The 16,892-nt window shown below is 47.4% G+C and overlaps 1 protein-coding gene across 1 annotated transcript; it reads right to left on the reverse strand.

Annotated features, from left to right (window-relative positions):
* Positions 1-11,754: 11,754 nt before the first annotated feature.
* SMKR1 (small lysine rich protein 1) lies at positions 11,755-13,695 on the reverse strand. The gene is made up of 2 exons (XM_059847901.1): positions 13,636-13,695; positions 11,755-12,058 (listed from the first exon to the last, which is right to left on the reverse strand). The coding sequence occupies exons 1-2, from the start codon at positions 13,636-13,638 to the stop codon at positions 11,825-11,827; spliced, it is 237 nt and encodes a 78-aa protein (XP_059703884.1). The 5' UTR covers positions 13,639-13,695; the 3' UTR covers positions 11,755-11,824.
* Positions 13,696-16,892: the final 3,197 nt, after the last annotated feature.

The following is a 16,892-nucleotide window of genomic DNA, read 5'->3' on the forward strand; positions in this document are numbered from 1 at the left end:
GCGGCGGGCGGGGGGCGAGCGGGGCGGCGGCGCGAGTCGCCCTCGGCCGCCGCGGTGGCGAGCGCGGGAGGCGGGGACCGGCGGCGGCGGCGGCGGCGGAGGAGGCCGGGGACAGCGAGAGGGGGGGAGCGGGACGTATGGCGTCATAGCGCCGCGCCGCCGCCATCTTGGGGAGGGCGAGGGCGGCGGGGGCGGCCATAGGCGGGAGGTCGGCGCCATGTTGGGGAGGGCGCGGGGGCCACGCGGGGCCGCGAGGGGCCGGCGCCATGTTGGGGAGGTCGCGGCCGTTCCCGCCTGAGGGGCGCTGAGGGCCGCGGGGCCTCGGCCGGGCGGGAGCGCTGCCAGAACCGGGTTTGGCCAGGAGATCCAGGCCAAAGCAGCTGAAAGGGATTTAGTTGGGACACGTTTATAGTGGGAAAGTCCTGGTAAAATGGCAGTTGCGGGAAGATCAGTTTAAATTTTATTTTTCCCCCCATATTTTTGGTGGAAAATCCAGTTTAAAATGGGAGTTGCGGAAAAATCAGTTAAAAATTGATCCCCCCCCCCCCCCCCCCCCCCCCCCCATATTTTTTGGTGGAAAATCCAGTTTAAAATGGAAGTTGCGGAAAAACCAGTTTAAAATAAAATTTTTTTCTTGGTCATACTTTTGGTGGACAAATCCAGTGTAAAATGGAAGTTACAGAAAAATCAGTTTAAAATAGTTTTTTTTTTTTCTTTACCATATTTTTGGTGGAAAAATCCAGTTTAAAATGGAAGTTGAGGAAAAGTCAGTTGAAAATAGATTTCCCCCCCCCCCCCCCAATATTTTTGGTGAGAAAATCCAGTTTAAAATGCAAATTCCTGGAAAATGCCTTTTAAAATAGACATTTTGAAAAAATCTGTCTAAAATAATTTGGTGGGGATTTTTTCTTTTTTGGTGGAAAAAAATCATCTTTAGAATGGATTTTTCTTTCATTGTTTTGGCGGAAAAATCCTTTTTAAAGTGGAAATTGTGGAAAAAAGCTAGTTCAAAATGGAAATGTTTCCTTTTTTTTTAGTGGAAAAAAATACTGTTTAAAGCTATTTATTTCTATTTTTATTATTGTTTAAGATACAGTACAAAAGGGAAATTTCCCCTTTCTTTGTGGGAGAACCAAGTTTAAAATCTACTTTTTTTTCCCATTTTTTATGGAAAAATCCACTTTAAGTTTTACTTGCCCCCATTTTCTGTGGAAAAACCCAGTTAAAAATACAAATTGTTTCCCTTTTCTGTGGAACTGGCAGTTCACCTCAGTGGACTTTCAGTGGGACTTAATAATATTAAAGGCCAATGTAAACAATTCCATGCTTTAGGGAGCTGAAAAATAAAGAATTTAAAACACAGAGGGGGAAGGAGCTGAGGGAAATAATAAAAATGGGTGTAAATAATAAAAATGGGTGTAAATCTGTGGGGTTTTTGAATCTTGAGGTACAACTTGATACCTAATTCCCTGAAACTGTGTGGGGTTTTTTTTTCCTTAGGAATGACATGGAAAACACAGCGGGGACAGACACGAGAAGAGTTCCCAGAAGTTGCTTAAAAGCAGCCTGGAAAGCAAAATATTTTTGGCATGTCCCTTTATTTAGAGACAATTTGTGTTTATTCCATGCTCTGTGCTCAAGGTCTGTGGGGTCAAAACAAAAAATTCCTTGGGATTTAAATTAATCACCCCATATATATGTGTATATATATATATGTATGTCTGCATATATATAGAGTTATATATAATCTAATAATATAATTAATAAAATATTTATTAATATATGTCTTCATATATATTTTTATATCTCTATATATCTACTTATATATTTATATATCTATATCTATTGGTGGACATAGAGGTAGGGATTCTATGGAATCTGGGATCTTTGCAGGAGGAAGGTCCTGGAGAAATGTGGATTGAGGTGAGGCAGAGGGAAAATCCCCCCAGGGTAGGATGTGACAGTTGAGCCAGGTTTGAGGTTTTGGGAGCAGGTTGGACAGAGCAGGCTGGGGAATGCTGCAGGTGCAGCAGGGTGGGTGGGGATGTCCCATCCATTGCATATTTCCAAGGTGTTGCTGATGCCTTTGGAATGGGCTCATCCAAACATGGGATTTTGAAAGTGCCCAAAATCCCTGAGTCTGTGCCTGCTGAGTGCTGACACGTGTGGTCTCTTTTTTGTGGGAAGAAAAAAAAAATTCATGTTTAAAATTGATTTTTCTTTCCTTGTTTTGGCAGGAAAATCCATTTTAAAGTGGAAATTGTGGGAAAAAAAGCCAGTTCAGAATGGAAATGTTTCCCCCTTTTTTTTGGTGGAAATATACAGTTTAAACCACATTTTTTTTTAATATACAGTACAAAAGGGAAATTTCCCCTTTTTTTTTTCCTACCTCTGTGAATAGCCAAGGAACAGCATGGATGTTCATGGGTGATGCAGAGAGGCATCATTTCCCAGTGGGAACAAACCAGCCCTTTCTCTGGAAATCTGAGCACACACCTCCCTGGGTTCTCCTGGAAATCCAAGATGTGCTGGGCCATAATCCTACATGAAAAAGGTGGGAGAAAAACTTAACTGGGAATGCAAATGTGGCAGCAGAAGGAAGGGAGCCATGGGAACGGCTCACGGTGGGCTCCAGAGCGCTCTCCCTGGGGGATGATTCCCTGAGCACCCCGAGCAGGATGTTCTGTTCTGCTGGATTTTGAGGAGATGATTCCCTGAGCGGGATGTTCTGTTCTGCTGGGTTTTGAGATGATTCCCTGAGCGGGATGTTTGGGATGTTTTGTTCTGCTGGGTTTTGAGGAGATGATTCCTTGAGCGGGATGTTTGGGATGTTTTGTTCTGCTGGGTTTTGAGGAGATGATTCCGTGAGCGGGTTGTTGGGGATGTTTTGTTCTGCTGGGTTTTGAGGAGATGATTCCCTGAGCGGGATGTTGGGGATGTTCTGTTCTGCTGGATTTTGAAGAGATGATTCTGTGAGCGGGATGTTCAGGATGTTCTGTTCTGCTGGGTTTTGAGGAGATGATTCCCTGAGCGGGATGTTCTGTTCTGCTGGGTTTTGAGGAGATGATTCCTTGAGTGGGATGTTTGGGATGTTTTGTTCTGCTGGGTTTTGAGGAGATGATTCCTTGAGCGGGATGTTTGGGATGTTTTGTTCTGCTGGGTTTTGAGGAGATGATTCCGTGAGTGGGATGTTCTGTTCTGCTGGGTTTTGAGGAGATGATTCCCCGAGCGGGATGTTTGGGATGTTTTTGTTCTGCTGGGTTTTGAGAAGATGATTCCCCGAGCGGGATGTTTGGGATGTTTTGTTCTGCTGGGTTTTGGGGAGATGATTCCCTGAGTGGGATATTTGGGATGTTTTGTTCTGCTGGGTTTTGGGGAGATGATTCTGTGAGTGGGATGTTCTGTTCTGCTGGGTTTTGAGGAGATGATTCCCTGAGCGGGATGTTTTGTTCTGCTGGGTTTTGAAGAGATGATTCCCTGAGTGGGATGTTCTGTTCTGCTGGGTTTTGGGGAGATGATTCCCTGAGCGGGATGTTCGGGATGTTTTGTTTTGTTCTGCTGGGTTTTGAGGAGATGATTCCCTGAGCGGGATGTTCGGGATGTTTTGTTTTGTTCTGCTGGGTTTTGGGGAGATGATTCCTTGAGCGGGATGTTTTGTTCTGCTGGGTTTTGGGGAGATGATTCCCTGAGCGGGATGTTCGGGATGTTTTGTTCTGCTGGGTTTTGAAGAGATGATTCTGTGAGCGGGATGTTCGGGATGTTCTGTTCTGCTGGGTTTTGAGGAGATGATTCCCTGAGCGGGATGTTCTGTTCTGCTGGGTATTGAGATGATTCCCTGAGTGGGATGTTTGGGATGTTTTGTTCTGCTGGGTTTTGGGGAGATGATTCCCTGAGTGGGATGTTCGGGATGTTTTGTTTTGTTCTGCTGGGTTTGCGGTCCCCCACGGCCGGGCGGGTCCTTGCTCAGCCCTGCCCTGGTTTTTGTTGGTGGGAGCGGCCGGGTGAGCTCCCCCTGGGCAGGAGAGATAAACTCCCAAGAGATCCAGCTCTGCCCCGCTGCCCCTCGCAGGCCCCGCGGGTTTGTCCTCTGAGGTGCCCCAAAGGCACAGGCTGCCTGGTTTCCCTGCGAATATCCCACAGTTTTACCCCCATCATGGAGTTCTTCCAGTTCTCTCACACCCCTTTCTGTGGCCTTTAGCCCAAATTCCTGAGGGCTAAGCCGTGATTTCCCCTGTGAGGAACTCACATTTCTGCAGCCACGCTACATTTTAATTTGCTTTCTCAGCAAAATCTTATAAATGGGAGATTAATAATGTTCTTGTACCTAAACAGGACACCCAGAGCTGCTCTAAGCCCCTGCACACATTTAATCAGAGGAATCCCATGCTGAGCTGCTCTCCCTGGGTTAATCCAGATAACCAGTCCCAGCATCGATGCAGACATTGAGGTTTGGGAAGATCAGTGCCAGGAGCCCTGGTTTAGCAGCATGTGGAAGGAGAACTGCGGGCTGGAGGTGTTAATTGTCACCTTGTGCTGATGAAAGGGCAGCAGTGTGGGCAAGGGAGGGAAGCAACAAGAATTACAGGTTTGAAAGATGTTACAATATTAGAGGGTGGCAGCAGGGCGCTTTGTTACCCTGAAGAGATGAAAGGAGGGATTTTAAGGGATGGAACAACACTCACTTCATGGAAGATCAGTGGGTTCAGGTGAGCTCAGCATTAGCAGAGCTGTGCCACATGAATTCCATGGAATTGGAACAGTCCTGGAGCCACCTGAGAGCTGGAGCAGCCTGGGACACGCCAAGGGACACCAGGGGAAAGCACCGAAGGCACTCCCAGGAGGTCACCAGCGTGGAGCCCACCGACACCTCCCTCCATCTCCTCTCCTGAAGAAGCTTCTAGAAGAGAACTTTTAAGACCTGCTGAAGCATCCTGAGAGACCCCAGCTGTGGTTCTAGGGGAGAAAAGCAAAATAGCAGCTGCCAGTGTAAGGGCTGGAAGTGTTTCCTACTCTGCTGTCTGCTTTTCTGGTGCTGGGAACAGAAACTGTGCAAAGCACGTGAGGAAGGCAGTGGAAAAGGGTGAGGAGTTGATAAAAGTGTGCAGATTTCTAAGAAGAAAACTGTCATATACATATATATATATATATAAACTGTCCTGTCAAAATATACAGAAAGTTTGCAAAACAGAGCCTTATAGAAAAAACTGAAAACTGTCTCCTGGGACAGTTTCCAGAGGGCAAGCTGTAATTATGAGGTACTCCCTCAAATATTGTACCTAATTTCAGGAAGTTCTTCCTGATGAACTGTCTCAGGAGCCAAAACAACAGCTGACAGAAGCTTTCAAGGACCCATCTCAGGCCGTGTCATTTGGGAGGAGTTGGACCCCATGCCAAACTCAGTGGTTACAACTGGAGTAAGACCAAGAGCTTGGAAAGCTCCTGTACAACCCAGCAGAAGATTGGGGTGTTCCCTGCCTTAGTGGCTTGAGAAATCCAGCTGACAACCCAGTCAAACCCCACAGACAGGAAATCATCATCCCTCAGCAGGCCCCTGCCCTTCTCTGCTGAAAGGAATTCCATTTTATACAAGCAAAATGCTCCCACTTGCTCCTCCCCAAGCATCCCTAGTGAGGGATACCTCAAACCCAGTTTGGGAAACATCACAGAGCCACCACAAACACCTCACAGAGCAGGAATTCCCTCCAGACAGAAATGTCACAGGTACCTCAAACCCAGTTTGGGAAACTCTCAGAGCAGGAATTCCCTCCAGACAGAAATGTCACAGGTACCTCAAACCCAGTTTGGGAAACATCACAGAGCCACCACAAACACACCTCAGAGCAGGAATTCCCTCCAGACAGAAATGTCACAGCAAGCTCGGTCTGGCTCTGTAACATTTTGAATTGCCCTAAGAGCCCCGTAGGCAGTGTCCCAGAGCAGGTTTTGTGTCCCTACCAAAGGAGTCAGATCATTCCTGCTGTCCCCTGGGAGATCCAGGCCGCTGTCACTGTTGTCACCATGCCTTCAGCACACAGAGTGCCATGTCCTGCACTGTGGGAGCAACCCAGCTGATCACGTGAGGGCAAATTTATTCTACAAACCTCCTTTTTTCAGACTGAAAGAAATAAAAAAAAAGTCTTAAAAAGCAAATTAGTTTTTTTCAGGAATGACTTAATTTAAGGAATGAGCATTTTGCCACAAATGTGACAAAGAGACAGCACAGTTTTTTGGAAGTGGCCATAATTCACCTGCCTGCTTCCCATCTCCTTTTTATCCCTAGGGAGATCCCAGCATCACCGGCTCAGCACCCACAGCTGTGCAAAGCAGGGTGAGATAATCCACATTTAAAGCCCCTTTCAGGTGTGTGGGCCACGTCACCACTGAGAAAACTCCAGGAAACCCCAACTGAAATAATTATTGTGATTTAATTGCTGCACTGATACAACTTGAACTCAAACATCCGTGGTATAACTTCTGATTTAACATCTCAGTCTGCACAGAAAACTCTAATTCCAGGGTGATTGTCTCCATCCTTCACAGAGCAGGCACTTCCTATTAAATGATGTGGGAAAAGTGCCCCCAAGATCTGCATGACCTACTTGAATCATCCTGAGAGAGAGAGAAAAAAATAAATTCTGAAGTTCAATGTAATTTTTGGCTTGTACTAAACAGCTTTAAGCATTTTTTGTTTTCTTCAATTATCGTGTGCTGCTGTCTCCCAGCTGACATTTCCTGTAGGATTGTGGGAGCACTTGGCCTATCCTTGTATTTTCAGCTGTTCAAAATACTCCAACATTCAGCAGTAAATGCAGGTGAACTTTTGGACATTTATGTCAAGAATTTCCACCAAAGACAAAATTGTTCCTTTCATGGCACAGGATTCTGCTGCAGCCATGGGTTCCATTAAATATTTCCCTCATTTTTCTTACACATTTTTCTCTTTTAGTGCCAGTTACAGCTCGAGGACAAACGCTGACACTTTTTTTGCATAAAGAAGATTTCACACTTGGATACTTTAGCTAAGTTGTGAATGTATCAGACTTTAAAAAATTCCTTTTGGTTGTTTCTCCTGAAATCACGTGGCAATAGCCTAAAAGGAGCACAGCAATTTTAAAGGCCTGTATTTTATTTGGAGGTGGGAAGGCCCTGAAAGGTTCCTCTAAGAGGACACCAAAAGAAGCAGGAGTCCTGAATTCCCTGAACAAGCCCAGAAAAGCACAGGATAATTCCAGAGTGGATAACACACCAGGATGTAACAAACCCATCCCAATGTTCCACCTGGGAGACTTTGGTCCCTGCTAACAACCATTCCTGTGAGCTCTCAAATTCCATTCCTTTTGCTCCTTGGTATGACAGTTACAAAAGCAAAAGAGAAAAAAACAGCTTATGTAATTTTAAAAATGTATACAGAAAGCTGACAAAACAGAGCCTTATGAAAAGAATGTAAAATTGAGGTTTTTTGTTCTTCAAATGGCACCAGGTGAGGACAGTGAAATATAAATGAAGGAAAGAGGAGTTAACCCACTGAAAACTTTATTCCATTTCCCTCTGCTCCCACTGTTTAGTGCCCACATTTAAAAAGCCTCTTGCGAGGAAGTTTTTCTTTAAAAATCCTCCATGGGAGCCTCTTTGTTATGGAGATCCCTTTTATGAGGAAAAGAGTCCTCAGCTCTCCATCCTCCCCTGCAGCTGGGAAATAACAGCCAGGGCAGCTCTTCAGATGAGAACAGGGACAAAAGGATCCCTGCCCCTTCTCGAGCCTTTCTTACACATCCAAAAATCCACTGTGCTTTTCCTCAGGTGAAATAATGTGGAAGGAGAAACCTGGCAACCCAGAAATGCTGGCTGGAGGGAAGGGAAAGGACAGGAAGCTGCTCACACGCAGCTTGAAAAGCCCTCATGCCAAATGTGGTGAATAATTTATTTTATTAAACTATGTTTATAGTTATAATTTATATTTATAGTTAATTTACATTCCTGTTATAATTTATATTTGTATTTCTGTTTAAATTTACATTTTTATTAATGTTTGTGTATATTTATGTCTACCACTCCCATCCCAGAGCAGCCCTGTGACTCTCGCCACCCACAAACACACACACACCCCAACATCTCCTGTGTTTTTACCAGCAGGGCTCTGGTACACAACTTCCTGCAGGAAACAGTGGCAGCAGAGCACAGGAAACCCCAACACTACAAGAACTTAACTCCCTGCAAGGCCTGACACACAGAACCCCAGAGTTCCCCCTGCCATAGAAAAGGGCATCTCCAGCTTGCAGATTCCACCTCCCAAACCTCTTTGTGGATTTGGGCAGAGCAGGATTTATTCATCCTAAACTCGGCTTAAATCCTGCACCCTGGAAAAGCCCATCTGGGAACCAAACTCTTACAGGCTAGGATGAAGCAGGAATAGATGCCACTGTCACCCTGTCGTGTCCACAGAAGTCGTGGCACAGCCTGCAGCACTTCGAAGCAAATCCAGCCATCTGAGGTCCAAACTTGTCTTTAGAGATGTCTTTTGGTCTTTATTAACCACCAGGGAGATGGAATTATGTGCAAAATTCAACTGAGAGGTAAAAGGAAAAAGGAGGGGAAAAAAAGAAAAGTGTTTCATTACTCAGTTTGGGATTGTTGGGAGGGATTTTTCATCTGCTGTCAAAGAAGTGAATGGCAACTTTTCAGAGGCACTGCAAAGCAGAGTCTTTGTCCTTTGCACTTCACTGCTCACCATCTGCTGAGTTCACTGGCATCATGCTGAAATCAGAATTTTTTGTTAAAGAGAGAACAAAATTATTATTTAATAAATATTCCAGGAGATTTTGGATACTGGAACTTGGAGTTTTGAAACCATTGTAACTCCAGTTTACCACAGATGTCAAAATGGCCTTGCTCGCTTTTAACCATCCTTAACCACATTGAGCAGTTCCTACTTCAGTGCTCAGAAACATCTGTCCCTCAAAGCCCTGTGTCCTAAATATATCATACAAAAATCTAATATTTTTGGGTTTTAATTCATTTCTTAGCTGGAGATGCTGAATACAGAGGTTGCAAGAGATCTCTGGCTTTAGCAGGCTGATGAGTGGAGGAAAGAGCTGCGAGCTGCTGTGACCAGAGACTTCCTGGTGGGTGGTGGGGAAGTGAGAACACAGAGAAGGCTGAGGAGGAGATGGAGGTGCACAGCTCAGAACAGAGTGGAAACCACACCCCTGCGTCATCAGAGCAGGCCAGCTGCAGCTCGTGAGCAGGGAAACAGGAAAGCAGCAGCCTGCTGTCCCTCCTGAGGACACGGGCTGATGGCTGGACTTGGTCATCTGCTCCAGCTCGGAGCTCCTCCATCCTGTGATTATTTTCTTGATGTGCTGTGAGAGACTGAAGTGCCTTGTGCATTAGACATTGCTAAAATCATCAATCAATCAATCATCAATCATTTTGGCCACAAGCAAACTTTGGTAGCAAACTGCAAAGGAGCTGCTGTCCATGTGTGACCACCAGAGCCACCCCTCCCCAAACACCCCTGCTAAGAGGAATGTTGGGTGTTGATCCTGGGAGCAGACAAAGGTGGTACTTCTGTCCAGTTATGCCAGGTCTGGGAGGAAGGATGGATCCACTTCTGTCCAGTTATGCCAGGTCTGGGAGGAAGGATGGATCCACTTCTGTCCAGTTATGCCAGGTCTGGGAGGAAGGATGGATCCACTTCTGTCCAGTTATGCCAGGTCTGGGAGGAAGGATGGATCCACTTCTGTCCAGTTATGCCAGGTCTGGGAGGAAGGATGGATCCACTTCTGTCCAGTTATGCCAGGTCTGGGAGGAAGGATGGATCCACAAGGGGTTGGCAGAGAGCTGTGATGCTGCCAGCTCACACAGTCAGGGGGCAAGTTTCCATGTGCAAAGGAGCACAGCCCAGCTCAGGCTACAAGCTGATAAGGGAGCCTTTATCAGCTCTGAACAGGGCACTGCCTCTTTGTCCCTGCCCAAGGGAACCGTGGGGTAACTCCCCTGCCCTGGAATGGGGGGACATTCACAGGTAGCCCCGAGGTGTTCACCTCGGCCACCATGGGCCATGATGGACTCAACTGTGCTGGTATCAAAGGCAGCTGCATCTTCTTGGAAGGTGTCAAAGAGTCCCCAAGTGTCCCATGACCCACAAGATTCCATCATCCAGGGTGAAATTCCCCACTCCAGGGGAGGCACCTCGGACTTCCCACTGAGCCTGAGTGAACATAAACCCACATTTTGTGTTCTGTGCACTTCTCCCACCACTTCTTCGAGATTTCCCCCCATCCCCTGGTGGATCCACTTTGTGACCACCAACAGAAACTGAGATTGCAACCACCAGCTCTCATCACAAGACCTGTGGGTGGTGAGATCTTCCTCCTCTTATCCTTTCCCTCTCTTTTTCCTTATATCACATTTTCTTAAGTGTTACTTTTATGCTTTCATATTGTCATATTACTGTAGATAGTAACAGCCAAAATGGCTACATGGCTGTTTGCAAGCAAATTGCTCTAAATCCAACCCTTCATATATAATTATTAAACCCTACATATATTTTTTTTTTTCCCAAACATCAATTTTACCCTTGGCTTTCTAGGGTGGGTTGTACCACACATAGAGGACACAAACCCAGTGGAGTTTGCAGCAAGCTACAAAGGACAGCAGCTGGCTAACCTGCCATGACACCAATTATGATTTTCCCTGGTCAAAATCTCCTCAGAGAGGGAATGTTTCAGGCTGGAGAAAGAGCACCAGGATCTCCAGGCCTTTATTGGCTTGGGTTGAAGATAATTGACTGTTACCTGCAACAGGAAGGTACCTGGAAGTCAGAGGGGTGGAAAGGTCTGGGAGAGATGCACAGCTCCTCTCAATGTGGTGCTTCATGGTTTCCCCAGGGCTGTGTTGAACACCCACGAAGGAGATGCAGCAAAAGGGCTCTGAGTGTGACATGGAGCTTGTGGTGTCCAGCCAGGATGTCTGGGCTGAGGATGGTCACAGTGAGTGACAGCCTGGGGGCAGGGGGCCATCACCACCTCTGCTGGGTGTAACAGAATCCCTGACAAGGCCTAAGTCACATTCCCAGGATCCTTGGGGATGGAAAACACCTCCAAGATTATCCAGTCCAACCTGGGACTGAGCCCACCTTGTCCCCAGCCCAGAGCCCTGAGTGCCATGTCCAGGGATTCCTTGGACACCTCCAGGGATGGGCACCTCCAGGGATGGGCACTCCAACCCTCCCTGGGCAGCCCCTGCCAAGGCCTGAGCCCCCTTTCCATGGGGAAATTCCTGCTGGTGCCCACCCTGAGCTCCCCTGGCCCAGCCTGAGGCCGTTCCCTCTGCTCCTGTCCCTGTTCCCTGGAGCACAGCCCGACCCCCCCGGCTGTCCCCTCCTGGCAGGGACTTGTGCAGAGCCACAAGGTCCCCCTGAGCCTCCTTTGCTCCAGGCTGAGCCCCTGCCCAGCTCCCTCAGCCCCTCCCCACACCCCTGGCTCTGTCAGTCCCTCCTGAGCTCAGGCAGGTCTCAGGGACTCAGGCTTCCATCCCTCAGGAGTGGCACAGGGCGGGTGAACCCAGCCCCAGCACAGCCCTGCCCCTGCAGGCACAGCACTCCATTCCACACAGACCCACAGGGTGAAGGGCCACGGCTGAAGTGACAATGGCACCGTGTCCCCTGCCACTTGTCACTGTGAGTGAGCCACAATGCAAGTGCCTTTGTACGGACACAGCAGGGACCAAGAAAAATGGCACAGGACACTGGCATTTGAGCTGGGCACTGCCGAGGCCAGGGCGGGTTTAATCACAGCAGAGTCTTCATCAGGGAGTTTGGTTCTCACTTCCTTTTCTTCCTCTTCTTTTTGAGAGAGCCAGGCCAGGGGTGGCCCCGGAACTCCAGGAAGGCAGCGGCGTTGTGACAGATGTAGTAAGCGTTGAGCATGGCAGCGGGGCTGAAGAGATCCGCTCCTATCACTTCCTTCTTTGGGACCCTCTTGGAGATTTTACCTTTGCCATCCTTTTTGCCTTTGTCGCCCTTTTTGCCTTTGCCGCCCTTCTTGCCTTTGCCTGCCTGCAGAGAGAAAACAACCACAAACCCACTCAGCACTGGGTCTTTGTTGTCTCACTTTTGGGTAGAGGGCTCCAGGCTGAGAGACTGAGAGAGCTGGGGGTGCTCACCTGGAGAAGGCTCCAGGGAGAGCTCAGAGCCCCTGGCAGGGCCTGGAGGGGCTCCAGGAGAGCTGCAGAGGGACTGGGGACAAGGCCTGCAGGGACAGGAGCCAGGGAATGGCTCCCAGTGCCAGAGGGCAGGCATGGATGGGATCTGGGCAATGAGGAATTCCTGCCTGGGCTGGAACTGCCAGAGCAGCTGGGGCTGCCCCTGCATCCCTGGAGTGTCCCAGGCCAGGCTGGAGCAGCCTGGGACAGTGGGAGGTGTCCCTGCCATGGCACAAGATGAGCTTTAAGGTCCTTCCAGCCCAAACCATTCCATGATTCCAAGACATCCCAGAGCAGCTGGTTTGTTCTTTTCAGTCCTGCCTCACAGAGCCCCTCACCCAGACCCCAGCACTTTGTGGTGCTTTTATGTAAGGACTCACAAGCATTGCCACACCTTTCAGCCAGTCCCTGTTTGCTCTGCAGGCTCTGAGAACCTCTGAGGCCATCAGAGACTGAGCTGATCCTGCCCCCTGTGCTTCCATCTGGCTATAAAAAGGTTTGTGCCCAATGGAAGTCAAACATTCTCTTCCACTGATTGCTTTTTTTAATTACCACACGAGGATGCAATCCTGAAGGAACTTGGCCTGTGTTCATCCATTGCTGTGTGCCTGCTTGGATCTTAACCCAGGAAAGCAGGACTCCCTCCCTCATGGGTCTGGGATGGAGCTGCTCTCCCACCTCTGCTGGTTACACTAATCCAAACCCACGGAGCTGATGTATTTCCCACGTTACAATTTCTAAAAGCTCCTCTCACAGCTCAGCACCACTCAGTGCAAAACTGACAAACATTTGTGCTCTGAGGTGTGAGGACAGAGTCAAGGGCACAATCTTCAGAATCAGCTGGAACCAAGATGTGAAACAATATGAACAGCTAAAGAAAAGTTTTTAAAAATAATCAAGTTTTCTATCTAAAACACAGACCCTCTATTACACAAGCAAAAGAGAGTGAAAATAAGAATGTAAACTACAGCTGCTGGCTGATTATTTGCAGAATGAAACTTCTGGAGCTCAGGCATATGTTTGAGATGGCACAAGCCTCTTTCACAGACCGTAACTGGACAGAATTTGTGGAATACTTCACATGCTGGAATGTGCCCCTCCACAGGGACATGCTTGTGCCTGATTTTGCAGCCAGCCAGGGATCTGAGTCCCATTCCTTGTTTGCCCAGGGTCTCTGTAGGCTCCTGGTAGGAATTCAGCCTGTAGCTGATCTTTCCAAACATAAAAAGATGCTCACAGGCTTTATATGCTATGCACAAAATTTTATAGCCTGCAGCTGAGAACAAAAAAAAAAGCTAAAAATCAGAATTAGGCTTATACTTGTGCACAGGTCAGTTCTGTCCCGCAGCTGTGGGAAGGAACCTTTTGGGTATTAACCCTTTTCCTTAAAAAGGTGTTACCAACACTTCTGAAGGATCAAAGGTGTTTTACCATGGCTGAGTCTTTTTATGGAGCAGCTAGGAGTTCACATCAAGCTCTGGAGATGGACCCTGCAACACAAAATTACACGGTCAGTCAGGTACACAGTGTAAAGCACCTGCGTCTGTGTCGGTGCCCACGAAACTTTGAAGAGAAAAAGAGGAAAAATAGTCCCTTACAAAACCAGGGGCATCCCTAAAATCTGATACTCACCTGTGAAATCAGAAACCTGCTAGTTGTCAAACTCCAGGACTCTGAGCTTTTCAGCAAAGCCCTCAAGGTTTACAATCACAGAATCCTGGACAAGACCTACCAGACCAAGTCCAGCCGTTCCCCAGCACTGCCAGGGCCACCGCTGACCCCAAGTGTCCCCAGGTGTCCCCAAGTGCCACATCCCCCCCTCCAGGGATGGGGACTCCATCCAGCCCCGCAGCTGCTCGAGGGCTGGACAACTCTTTTAGGGAAGGGATTTCCCGATATCCAGTCTAAACCTCTGGCACAACTTGAGGCTGTTTCCTCTTTTCTGTCCCTGTCCCGTGGGAGCAGAGCCCGACCCCCATGTAGCTGCACCCTCCTGTCAGGGAGTTGTAGCGAGCGAGCAGCTCCCTCCTGAACCTCCTTTTCCCCCCCTGCCCCAGCCCCACCTCCCTCCGTCACCGCCCCGTGTAGAAAAGGAAGAATCTCACCGTCCTGTCCCCGCAGCTCTGAAAAGACCCCGGCCCCCCTTCCCCCGCATGGCCGCCATGGCCTCCCCACCCTCCCCTCAGCGTCGCGTTGCCATAGCGATCCCGGGGGCGGGGTCTGGTGCTGATTGACAGTCCCGTGCCCAATCCGCTGCTGACGCACCCGCCCGTCGCCCAATCAGCTGCCGGGGGGGCGCTTCCCGCCACGGCGGTGGTCGGGGGGAAAAGGGCGGGAAAAGCTGTGAGGGGGCGAGGGGCCTGAGGGGAGCGGCGCCGCCCACCCTCAGCCAAAACCCCCAGAAATGTCACAGGGAGGCCAGAAAGCCCCCACCACAACAACTTGGAGCTGAGAGGAGGAGGGGAGCAAGTTGTGCTTTCCAAAGGTCTTGGAAAAATCGGCGTTTTGTGGACTGTCAGTGGAATATTCGCCTTATTGCTGCGTGACATGGGGGAGTCTGTTTAAATACCTAACTCAGCCTCTTTCACCATAAAAATATTTTAAAAACAAACTCTGCTCTGCCTCCTCGCAGAGCCACAGCTCTGGACAGCAGGCCCTGAAAATGATGTGTAATTGAGGTTGGATATTTCCAATAAATCCCCATAAACGGAGGCCTAAGACGCAGGGAGTCGATGGAGGTGAAGGGGGCTGAGGGAGGGATGGGACATGAAGGAATAATTTTGTTCTCTGCGCCTTTTTTCGACACAACAATTTTATCCAAGGGTAGAAACGCTTCTAAAGGTGGGATGGTTTTTAAATTGGGTAAAAAATATGGAAGAGAGGAGTCTTTCCTGCATCCCTCAGCACCAGATTTTCACTTGCAAAGCACTAAAAAAAATAGGCACAAGTGAAAAATATCAGTAGGGGCTGAATTGCCTCATAGAAAAAAAAAAAAAGCTCATAATTGCAGTATTGCCAAACTCCACCAAACACATCAGCGAGTCTGCCTGGATCATGTTTTATTTTTACCTTTAACATTAACCTCTCTAAATGTGCTCTCTGCTGCATATGTAAATTTCCTTCCTTCTTGCCTAATAAAAAGTCTTGGTAGTGTAACTCAGGGAAAAAGTCTGCAGATTTGGGAGTAAAATTCTCTTGAATGAGCCTTGGATAATGAAAGAAAAATTGAAAAAAAAAATTTCCACTCTATTCAGGGAAATTCTGTGTCATCTGTACTAACAAACCACACGGCATAAAAGAAACAATCATAATTACACTAATTATCTCATTTTAGCACAGACAACCGTCAGAATATAATTATTGAGGCAAAAGGAAGGCACAGAGCACTGAAATATTCAATGAAGGAGGCAGAAATCACCCTGTGCAGTCAAAGGTTGTGTTTTGGGGCAGAGCTTGGACCTGGCTGCAGAGCAAGCTGCTGTTTGCACATGCAAGGCTTTGATAAATAATTGAGGGCAGCTTCTCAAACTCCAGAGTATAATAAGCCTGACCTCATACAGTCACTTCTGTGGCACAAGTGGGTAAATACAGAGTCAGCCAGGACATCTCTGTGTTGTTATTTTTAGGGAAATATTCACAGGAGAAAAAGGAGGCTTTTTTTTTTTTAACACTGCCAGACTGAATGGATAAAGGCTAATTCCTCCCCCGCCTTTTTTTTATCACTCTCCTTTTCTCAACTCTGAAAGGAACTTTGTATCTTTGTAGCCTTTTATCCTTCACTGAAATTTGCCTTAAATTCACCAAACAGCTCCAAAGCTGCTTAGAGAAATTAATAACTCAGTTGTGTATGCTTTATGTCCCTAGGAAACAGCAAGGATCTACAAGAAAGCAGGAGAATCTGTGCTGAGGTGCTGAAGAAAAGGTCTTACCCACAGCAGAACTTTCAGCGTCCACCTGTAGGGTGAAAACAAAACCAAATAAAGAGAATTCTTTACTGCAATTACAGCAGGAACTGGGAACACTGGAGGGTTCCTGGAACCAACAGTCCTGCTGGGATGAGATAACAGATGTTCCTCCAGCTGTGCAGAAACCACCCAAAACTTTGTTCTGAAACTGCCTTGCTGAACGTATAAAATGATAATTCCTTAATTGTTAGCCCCCAGCTCTTCTGAGAATTTTTCATCAGGAGAAAATCCTCATTGTGAAGCAAAAAATATTTGAAACTGCTGCTTGCTTGCCAGGAGGGGACATAAATATTTCAAATAAAGATGTAGCCTCTCCCCTAAATCACTTTTTAGGCAGAGGTTCAGGTTTTCTGTGGAGATCTCTCTCTGGGAAGCAGAAAATTTGGTGGTGATGGTGTGAATAAATTGTAATCCAGGATAAGTTTGTACCACCCTTCACCACCCAGACATTCAGGTAAGAATTTGTGCTTCCAATCTCTCTCAGTAAAAATAACAGGCACTGAAAAGCACAATTTAAATATAAAATACAGAAAAATGCACATTGGGTATGCACTGATTATTTTTTTTTCACCTTATTGTGGGGGAAAAAGAAATATTTTAGCCAAATAGCAAGGGCTTTTCTAAGTATTTTAGTAATTCATTCAATTTCTCCTTGAGTGGAGATGGGCAGGGGTGAGGGCTGAGTTTGGGAGATTTCTTTATCCTTAAAAAATAATAAAAGAG

The sequence above is a fragment of the Haemorhous mexicanus genome, chromosome 5, assembly GCF_027477595.1.
Source record: "Haemorhous mexicanus isolate bHaeMex1 chromosome 5, bHaeMex1.pri, whole genome shotgun sequence".
Taxonomy (NCBI): Eukaryota; Metazoa; Chordata; class Aves; order Passeriformes; family Fringillidae; genus Haemorhous; species Haemorhous mexicanus.